This window comes from Pavona decussata, unplaced genomic scaffold (genome assembly GCF_977016875.1).
Source record: "Pavona decussata unplaced genomic scaffold, jaPavDecu1.1 SCAFFOLD_481, whole genome shotgun sequence".
Classification (NCBI taxonomy): Eukaryota; Metazoa; Cnidaria; class Anthozoa; order Scleractinia; family Agariciidae; genus Pavona; species Pavona decussata.
In genome coordinates, this window is record NW_028145815.1 from 68,996 (window position 1) to 79,809 (window position 10,814).

Below are 10,814 nucleotides of genomic sequence, written 5' to 3' on the forward strand. Positions count from 1 at the left end.
TAAACAAAATTTAATACCTTTCTTTAATTCTTGCCATCAAATTCGAGCGTGACGTCATCACCAATCAGTACAAATGGAGCCCAGTGTCTCATGTAACAGAACTTCTCGAAGTCTCGCAGAGATTTCATAGCCTGGTGAAGGGCTATGCTGGTGCTTTTTCCTTCTCTCAGCTGTTGATAGAAACTCTTCATGAACTCCATGGTAGCTTCGTCATCAATTGCCCAGAGAGACACTAAAACAGAACGAGCTCCAGCGCACAAGAAGGCCCTTGCCAAACCCACCACACCTTCAGACTTTAAGACTTCCCCACGACCACTATGACAGCAACTTAACACCACAAGGCTAGCTCGGAGGTGAACCGCTTGTACATCTGACATGTTCAGCATGAAATCCTTTTCCTCAGGGAATTCAGATGTCCAACCGGGGTTTGGAGCCAAGGCAATTTCGCCAGTTTCCTTTCGTCCGTGGGCAGCAATGTGGACCAAACCAACTGAAGTCATTCGTTTTAACACCTCGGCCTTGGTCGCCTCTTTTCCGGTAAGTGGTGGAGTTTTGAGGATATCTCCTATCATTTCTACTTCCATTTCGGCGTATGGTAACGGTGGTAAAGGTATTGGAACACATGGATCTCCCACCAACAGTGCGTCAGAATTACTGTGGAAATCCTTGGGTAAACTTGTAATCAGCTTTAAACTCGTGAGCGAGGGAACAGTGCGAATCCTAATATCTTCACTCAGTGCGGCCCACGGAGCCAAGCACAACGAACCATCCGGGACAATGACCAACTCGTCACCATGAAGCACATCTGTAATGGGACTAATAATTACATCATACAATGGCTGTAAGGCGTTGTTGGTGCAGCATGCTGATTCGCCTGTTGCATTTTTTTCTTCTCTGGTAGATGGGGGGTCACTAGTGAGCTCATCTATTGTACGATTTTCACATCTAACACCAACACCAGCTCCAATCTTTTCAAAAGCTGTCTCCAGTAAAATACGGACGGGGTTGTCAAGTGCAGGCTGATCCTCTACTTCCCCTTGTCTAAATACCACTTTATTTCCCCTTCCTAGGACCCAGATATTAATTTTGTTTTCCTCCGTTGCTAGAAAAACTGTTTGTGTGGATGACACTCGTGAGATGTAGGAGATTGTCTCTTTAGTTTCACATGATTGTGGCGACAATCCTGTAAAGCCATATTGTATCATTAACATATCAATCAGAGCCTGTGCTCGTCCTTGCTCAGCAGCACATAAGGCCTCGTCGTTCTTTTCTATTTTTAATAAACATCTCCAAAGAGCACTGTAAGCATTGTGATGGAGTTCGCGAAAGCTTCTTTTCCATGAATCTTCAGAGTGAAGGAGAGTCCTTATGGAATCAAAAAGTGCCACGCTTGACTTATAGCTATTTATAGCCTTCCTTGAAAAAGCCAAAGTTTGGAACACGCAACCTAAACAATAATGTGCATTTGCTTCCAGAACTTTACTGCCAACGTCCTTGGCAATCCCTAAACCTTTCTCATAGCACTCTATGGCTTTTTGAAAATCACCAAGTGATTGATAAGCATTGCCGAGATTGCAATAGGCACTTCCTTCTCCTGCACGCTCACCCAGGTCTTTGGCAATCTGTAAATATTTCTGATGGTATTGTAGGGCTTGTTGAAAGTCACCAAGTGATCGATAAGCATTGCCGAGATTGCAATAGGCATGTCCTTCTCCTGCACGGTCACCCAGGTCTTTGGCAATCTGCAATTCTTTCTGTTGGTACTGTAAAGCTTGTTGGAAGTCACCAAGTAATCGATAAGCATTGCCGAGATTGCAATAGGCACGTCCTTCTCGTGCACGGTCACCCAGGTCTTTGGCAATCTGAAAACCTTTCTGATAGTACTGTATGGCTTGTTGGAAGTCACCAAGTGATTCATAAGCGTTGCCGAGATTGCAATAAGCACGTCCTTCTCCTGCACGGACACCCAGGTCTTTGGCAATCCTTAAATCTTTCCGATGGTAGCGTATGGCTTGTTGGAAGTCACCAAGTGATTGATAAGCATTCCCGAGATTGCCATAGGTACCTCCTTCTCCTGCACGGTCACCCAGGTCTTTGGCAATCTGTAAATCTTTCTCATGGTATTTTATGGCTTGTTGCAAGTCACCAAGTGATCGATAAGCACATCCGAGATTGCCATAGGCACGTCCTTCTCCTGCACGCTCACCCAGGTCTTTGGCAATCTGTAAATATTTCTGATGGTATTGTAGGGCTTGTTGAAAGTCACCAAGTGATCGATAAGCATTGCCGAGATTGCAATAGGCATGTCCTTCTCCTGCACGATCACCCAGGTCTTTGGCAATCTGCAATTCTTTCTGTTGGTACTGTAAAGCTTGTTGGAAGTCACCAAGTAATCGATAAGCATTGCCGAGATTGCAATAGGCACGTCCTTCTCGTGCACGGTCACCCAGGTCTTTGGCAATCTGAAAACCTTTCTGATAGTACTGTATGGCTTGTTGGAAGTCACCAAGTGATTCATAAGCGTTGCCGAGATTGCAATAAGCACGTCCTTCTCCTGCACGGACACCCAGGTCTTTGGCAATCCTTAAATCTTTCCGATGGTAGCGTATGGCTTGTTGGAAGTCACCAAGTGATTGATAAGCATTCCCGAGATTGCCATAGGTACCTCCTTCTCCTGCACGGTCACCCAGGTCTTTGGCAATCTGCAAATCTTTCTCATGGTATTTTATGGCTTGTTGCAAGTCACCAAGTGATCGATAAGCACATCCGAGATTGCCATAGGCACGTCCTTCTCCTGCACGGTCAGCCAGGTCTTTGGCAATCTGTAAATGTTTCTGATAGTACTGTATGGCTTGTTGGAAGTCACCAAGTGATTGATAAGCATTGCCGAGATTGCCATAGGCATTTCCTTCTCCTGAACGGTCACCCAGGTCTTTTGCAATCTTTAAATGAATCTGATGATACTGTATGGCCTGTTGGAAGTCACCAAGTGATTGATAAGCACATCCGAGATTGCCATAGGCCCCTCCTTCTCCTGCACGGTCACCCAGGTCTTTAGCAGTCTTTAAACTTTTCAAAAGGTATGGTATGGCTTGCTGGAGGTCACCAAGCGATAAATAAGCACTGCCGAGATTGCCATAGACACCTTTTTCTCCTGCACGGTGACCAAGGTCTTTTGCAATCTGTAAACATTTTTGATAGTACTCTATCGCCTGTTGGAAGTCACCAAGTGATTGATAAGCATTGCCGAGATTACCATAGGCACTTCCTTCTCCTGGACGGTCACCCAGGTCTTTTGCAATCTGTAAATATTTCTGATGGTACTGTATGGCTTGTTGGAAGTCACCAAGTGATTGATAAGCATTGCCGAGATTGCCATAGGCTCTTCCTTCATCTTTTCGGCGGCCCAACTCCTGGGCAAAGGGAAGAACTAGACAAATAGAGATAAATAAATCGTTTATTGAAAAGAACACCTCGCAGTCCGAAGACTGAATTAGGTGTATAATTATGTGCAAGAAATAAAATCTATAATTAAATTAATTACAAAAGTCTATGATAATAAAAAGTGTACAATCTAATAGAATCATATCACTCAGAATGACCTTGTGTTAAAGGAAATATACATACATAAAACATATTTATTTTCATTCTTAGGCTATGGCTAACAATAAAACATTTTTTAAGGCGCTCCGTTTTGCACACTGGCGCGTGGAACTTCCTATTGCTGCGCAGCTGGCTATGGTAATAAGCTTTAAGTGGGAGCAGACCTGCGAGCTTGTGATTAATGTCAAGAACAATATCATTAAAAAGATCAAACGATAATAACTCTCGTCTGTCGTAAAGAGAGGGAATGCCTGCCTCTTTGAGCGCGCTGTGTTAGCTTGCATAAGGAAAAACAATGCGCATTAGGCGCGGTTCTGGATACCCTCCAGGTCCTCAGATAAATAGGACGGAAGACTGAAGTGAAATACTTGACATGCGTATTCTAAAACCGATCTTATGGTACTACAGTAAAATAAGACAAGATCACTCGCACAGATACCAGCTCGTTTAAGTTGTCTCAGGAGGTACAATCTTTTGGCAGCCTTTGAAATTATCACTTATGGTAACGCCAAGCACTTTAGCCGAGTTGACTCTCTCGAAAACAAAGCCATCGAGTTCAATTGGAGGAGAGCTCTTAAAGCACGACTGCAGCTCCTTGCATTTGGATGGATTCAGCTGCAGGCCGTTATCCTGAGACCCGGTGCTGATAAAATCGACAGCTTGCTGAAGTGCGCTTTGTTTGGATGGTGGTACTATTTCCGAAACAATGGTGTCATCGGCGAATTTCCACATAGCAAACGACCAATCAGGTAACCTAACGTCGTTTATCAGCATCAAGAATAACCAAGGTCCAAGACGAGTCCCTGGGGAACTCCTGCAGGAACATTAAGCCACTCAGAGTAAATTCCATTAAGCTTAACTCTTTGCTTTCTGTCCCTCAAGAAATCAACAATCCAGTTAATGGCAGTTGGCTTAACCCCAAGAGTGCGAAGTTTGCCGACCAAGATATTATGGTCCACTAAGTCAAAAGCTTTATCAAAGTAAAGTAACTCTATAATGTTTCCTTCTTGTCTGGCCATTGGTACGAATTAGATCCGGCGCTGTGTTATTCTTTTTTCAAGTAGAAAGGAAATGTTTAGAGCGTTAAAAATCATGTAAAGATAAGTGTGTGAAAGAACTTGCCAATTATTGGAGAATGGGGATTAAACAAGCAAAGGCCCAGAACTAAAAAAAACAAAACAAAAAAAAGATATGTTGAAGCAAAGAACTGTAAATATTAAGGGTAACCTTATAAAATCTCGACGTTTCGAAGTCGTCATGAAGCTATTACCAAGGGAAGGATAATTACTCAAATATTGCGAGAAGACCATTTAAAGTAGAACACAATTAACATACCTTTTTTTGTATGTTGAAAGGTGTTCCCGCAATATTTGAATAATTATCCTTCTCTCGACAACGGCGTCATGACGACGTCAAAACGTCGAGATTTTGGAAGTTTGTCCCTAATATTTACAATGTAAATGTAAGAGAAGAGAGAATTGGATATCCAAAAGAATTCACAGATGTGGGCATCGTTTACCTTCTCTCCTTTTTTCGACACCATATGCTTTTGTGTTTATATTAACTCCAAACGTGTGCATGTTTTATGGAGAATCATTTTTTAAAAGAAATCATTTCAAAGTTTATATGACACAAAAATTGTTTTCTCGATTTTTAAGAGTTTAATACATGTACAAACCGATTTTAAGGATGAAACTTGTCTAAAATTTTTGAATACCCGCTCTTTTCTTTTAAAAATGTCGCCACTCTAGGACCTAATTTACCACATAATGACGTCACTCTACTTGACATTGTTCCCGGGACTGTTGTTTTTTTTCTTTGGTTACAAAATGCTTCAAAACGTTCGCATTCAGCGGAATTATTCGCTTATATCTATATCAAATTTTTTCGTTGGATCAAGCGAACAAGAACAATCAGAGGAGAAGAGTAAGTCGTCGTGGGTCGTATCAAACCATAAATGACTAGACATGCCGTAGGGAACCATGCTGATTTTCGACGATCGTCAACTGTGCACAGTGGAAGCGATTATGCGTCGAATTCTGTTAGCGTTTACGTTAAAGCCTCTTTTTTAGCTGTTAGCTTTTACGAGCGGAAAAACAACAACCAATCCTGACGATTAATTTATGCAGGAAGCTGAATGCTCTTCCTTTGTGTTCGAATTCCAATTTCGCACGTGTGTTGAGATAGCTATAGAGGACGAGCAGAAACATAACTCGGGGTAAACAAAGAGGGACAGCGTCACAGTATCTGTTAAGTTGTGAGAAGAGCTATTCAATTTTAATTTTGTAAATACATGTTCTCAGAGATCTTTGGTTCTTGTCATTTGTTGGTAATAACGGGAATAATTTTCATTCAAGAATCAAAATTGATTTGAAGTTTATTTATTGTCTCTTCTCGGCAACTGAATTTATTCATAATTTTCTCCCTCGCTAAGACGTTTACATATTTCCTCCGTGTTTTTCGTTGTTTGGCGTTTTTTTGAACTCTCTACCGGGTCTGTTCACTGTGCCCCTGACAAGATTGATAGACCTTCTGAGCAGACGGAGCTTTATTTTGCTTTTGTCACTCTATGCTGTTTCTTAATTATCTTTTTGGTGAGCTCACTAAAATACGTGCGTAAGATTTTTAATAATTACTTAACATTAAGTAATAAAAACGAAAGTTCGTCGCTTCTCGCTCGTTCCGAAAAGATAAGCGTTTTTAAGTTTGCCCTAGAATATCAGACAATCGATTCCTATAAACACACAGAACTGCAAACAAAAGAGCTGTCCACTCGGTCGTTCAGCTGTTCATCTAATTTCGTTCGTTTTTGCCGGCGAGCGCTACGTGGACCGTTAGATCGTTAACTCGGTCATTCGGCTATTCGTTCGCTCGCTCGGATGTTCGTTCGCTCGGGCTTCCGTTTGTTCGTTGGTTTGCGTTTCTGGTTTGTTCAGTTGTTACTCCGTATGCCCAGTTCTTCTTGCTATTCATGGGCATAAACTTGTTATAAACAATAAAATTTAACCAATTAAAAGCTCTATTAAAACATTGCGAAGAAGTTCCTTCATGTTTTAATACCTTTGGCTGTCATGCTGCTGAGAAAGACTTCTTTCCCCGATCTGACAAAAAAGTTAACCATGCTAAGCGCACTTAAGTCATTTAAAATTAAGTTTCTTCGTTCTGCAATTTTTCATTAATTTAATTTACAACCTTTCATTATTAAGAGCCAAAGTCTGAGAAAATCGAAAATCTAAAGACACTCACGAAAAATCGCATTTTTTTTTATCTGGCCAAAACATCCAGTAGGGTCAACTAACTTATAGAAAAAATATCGAAAAATTCCAACGCTTTATCTAACGGGAGAAATTTTAAAAAGTTTGAAAATTGGGCTCTATAAAAGGCCCGAATTCTCGCCGAACTTCAGGGAGACAGTAAGGGCGTAAAGAAGATCCTATAAAAACGAAACATGGCACAATTATTAATTTATGTTTGCTCGTTAAAACCATGTAATAGTTTTCTCAAGTTTTTGTCTGTGGCCGTTACAATCGGCATATTTATACAGTTACTATTGGGTCTCTGTAAAACGCAGACCGGATGGCGGATGATAAAATGAGGATGACAAAATGCGGATGGAAAAATGCGGATTACAAAAAAAATTAAAATAATAAATAAATAAATAAATAAACAAACAATTTCTTACGCCCAATTTCTTTTAGAAAATTATGTAAAAATTACGTGAAAATTAAGTACTGATTCATGTCGAAAGACTTACGCTATGGCTTGACTTTTGTTATATGTTATGAAGTTGCACTAGGAAATAGCCGGAACAAATTTTTCTAACCGCTTTGCTTGACTTAAGGCGAGGGTACATCTGAAAGCTGTTTTCACGCCGCTTAAAATCGATTTAACGAAAATATCTCGTTCGCGTTTCAAGCAATACAAGAACCCTTAGCTCATAACACAAATCAATGTTGGGGGTATTTTATAAATTTTGGGGGGATTTTTAGGTATATTTGGGAGGAGATAGCTTTTCTCAAAAGAGTATTAAAATTTGGAGAAATAAGAAATTGTTCAGATTTGATGTAGTTTAAAACTTAGAATTTGAAGTTAAAAATTAATATATGGACACTCAAACAGTCCCCTACCAACCTTGGTGTGCTCTTCCGTTGGGGGCAACTGTCTGTTGGTGTTCCAAATATAACTTTCTTTCTTTTATCCCTTCTTTAAACCTCTTAAAATTCCAACCAAATTCACGTTTACCTCCACCTTAAGAGAAGTAACAGAACTGGCAGATAGTCTCCTACGTAGACGTTCTTTGGGATCGTCGCGCAATATTTCCTTCCCTACGAACGGAAATATGACGTGACGAGCCCTACGAACGTCTGCGTGCCGGGGAGGCTAACCGGCAAATCGAGTAAGTTATTTTGCTTTCGATATACTGTCTACGTGCGGGTCTAGGGGTAGGCTAAGCCTTCAGTGGCTGTAAAACAATGACAATAAGATTTACCTCGACAGAAGCCGGAAGACATTGGTCAAAGCTATAACTAAAATGCTACTATCGCAATTTCGTAACATGCATTAAAACGCAAAAGCTATAAATAATCCCTACCATCGTGGGCTGGACTAGCATTTTCACCATACATGTACAGTGACCACAAAAAAAGGTTAACAAAAATTGCCCGACATTAAAAAAAAGTTGAAGATTGATTGAGTTTAATCAATTCATTAACTTAACTCACCTCTTCCAAACAAAAGTTGGCTGGCCCAAATCCGCGTCGGTTTCCGACAACTCAGACATCGGTTAACCCAGGTGCGCGGTTCATTCACTCGAGCTATTACTCATGCTAACAAGCCTTTCTACAGGTGCCGTGCACGTACAAACGCTCGGTGCAAAATTTACAACTATTTAGGGTAGGGTGGTGTGTCGATCAAGTACTGTAGTGGTAGAAGTGTAGTTTTCTTTGTTAAATGTCAGTTACTAATAAAGATGGGGGAAAAAAGGACTGTAGTGGTGATGTTAAGTTGAAAAGTATGGATCCCGATGATAAAGTACGTCTTCTTCGATGAAAGTTCTTTCTTTTTTTCGGATCCGACGATACATAAAGAAAAAATGTGGGAAATCTGTGATTAATTAATTTATCAATTTATTTATTATTTTAATTTTTTTGTCATCCGCATTTTATTATCCGCATGTTATCATCCGCCATCCGCCATCCGCCGCCATCCGGTCTGCGTCTTACAGAGACCCGTTAATATTTGTGACTCTCGTTACGCGATAAAATGAAGGCCAACTTTGGCTGCAATAAATGGTTTCTGGTATATGTCGTTTGATCATCAAATCTACATGAAAAGACAGCTTAGTCATTGTACTATAATCCTGGAAAGTTACAGCTTTGGAAATAAAGATTTCCTGTGTCAGTAAAATAAACTGTCATGGCATACAAGCGGCTATTAATTGTATGCAAATTGGGAGTTGATTCGTCAAAGACATCTAAAGGACTTCATTTAACCCGAAATGAACGACTTACCGTTATCGTATGTCCTTGAGTGACTTTCTCCCTTCATAAGTGGTGTGTTGATCGTGAATAAGGACGGCTAAATCAGAGATTTAACGGTATTTTGAAAAGATAGGAATCTGTGAATTCAACTGAACCTGGGGACATTCCCACGGCGGACGACGTACAGCAGTTTATAATAATATCGCCTTGTTTGAGAACGATACAAACACCAATGCGCTGGAAAACACTGGTTTCTATTCAATTTCAACCTCTTATGGAACATATGAGCAAAGATATCAATCATTAACCAGTTGTAATAAGCAACAGGAATGACCCCTTCCCGTGACCCGCAATACGTCATTCAAGGATGTTGAATAATTATAGAAGTCACGTAATCACATGAGGTTGCGAATATCGGGTCGGCGCGAGCGGCTGTATGTCATGGAAATATTGCAGCGAAAAAAATGTATCTCACCGTCCTTATTATGTTTTTGCCTATAAGCGGAAATTTAAAAGAAGTAACATAAAAAGAGGTCTACGTTCGGTAAATAAAAACATCATCATGGTACTGTATTGTAGGCATTCAGCGTAACCGAGATCTTGCGTCAGACGGAATTTCACCATCAATTTTTTTTGCACGTGCAGTAGTAATTTTACCGCTAATCGAATTTACTGCTAATCGAATTATGGCTTAAGAAAGATACTAACAAAACCTCCAGCCTCGCTTGGCTAGAAGGAATTTTTCTGTGTGCTGATCTCTATGGCTTCGTCATCGTGCAGTTTTTCCCCCTTACTAAATAGCGCAACAGCCTGCGGATTGAGCAGTGATTATCCAGGGCGGACAAAAGTGATTTCCCTGAAACAATGTGAAAGAGACGTTTCAAAACATTTGAAACAACACAAGCTGAGTGGCGATAAAACCCTTGACAGCGAATGCAAGTTGCTGTTAGCCCGAGCAGGTAACCGATTACTGCGTAGCCTATAACTACCTACTGCTAGGTAGACTGTTCACAGTCCCCCTATTTTTTCGTGGGATTCTCGAGACCGGTACGCTTCGATGGAACCGCTGCCATCTTGGTTTGTAAAAGCAAGCGCAATCTGGGGAGAGTGTCTAAACTACCGAGGGGAGCGGAAGTGGGTGTTAGTATAGCGAGGGAGGGGAAGCGAAAAAAATAGGGGGACTGTAACAGCTCGCGATCAAAAGGCCAGTTGCACCAGCAACGGCAACACCTCGTTGGTCAATTAGACAATAGTAGTTCTGAAGCGTTGACTGCATGACTGACGTATCTTTCACTGCCAGTTCTAAAAGTGGATACGGCTGGCGTGTAAAATTGTGAAGATCGTGGGGAATGTTTTGATTTTTATCGTTTGTCTTGTCGGCTTGGAGGCCTAATAGTATACAAACATCCTCATCGCCGCTCGCATCTTCTAACAAAACGTTCAGTGTAAAATTCGTCTCGGTACGGGTCGATACGGTGGACGGAACTGGTTCAAAACGGTTGAAAATCAGCGGACGTTTGGCAAGGCGGCAGACTGCAGTTTTCCGTCTCTTTGGACTGCTTTGAAGTAGATGGCGAACTGTAGGCTGGACGACTTTTTTAACAATTCTCTGGGGCGAAACAACACACACAAAGCGATTGAAACGTTGCTGATCGTGGCTTTCGTTGCAAGCGCTGTTGCAAACACGTGAAGATTTCCCATCTTGTGGATCAACTTCAACTCCAAGATGTG

At 41.1% G+C, this 10,814-nt stretch overlaps 2 protein-coding genes and 1 pseudogene across 5 annotated transcripts in view; all 3 read right to left on the reverse strand.

Moving 5' to 3' along the window:
* Positions 1–10,814, reverse strand: part of LOC146450202 (uncharacterized) — a 187,519-nt gene that overhangs the window by 41,526 nt on the left and 135,179 nt on the right. The gene's annotated exons all lie outside the window — the stretch shown is intronic.
* The window catches only part of LOC146450206 (uncharacterized), a 45,187-nt gene that overhangs the window by 3,417 nt on the left and 30,956 nt on the right, over positions 1–10,814 (reverse strand). For all 4 annotated transcript variants that reach the window (XM_085100624.1, XM_085100625.1, XM_085100627.1 and 1 more), the window contains one exon: positions 18–3,430. In XM_085100624.1, the coding sequence (XP_084956750.1) occupies positions 24–3,430 (3,407 nt within the window). In that variant the 3' untranslated portion in view covers positions 18–23. The remainder of the gene's footprint in view (positions 1–17; positions 3,431–10,814) is intronic.
* On the reverse strand, positions 3,564–4,344 carry LOC146450207 (uncharacterized; annotated as a pseudogene).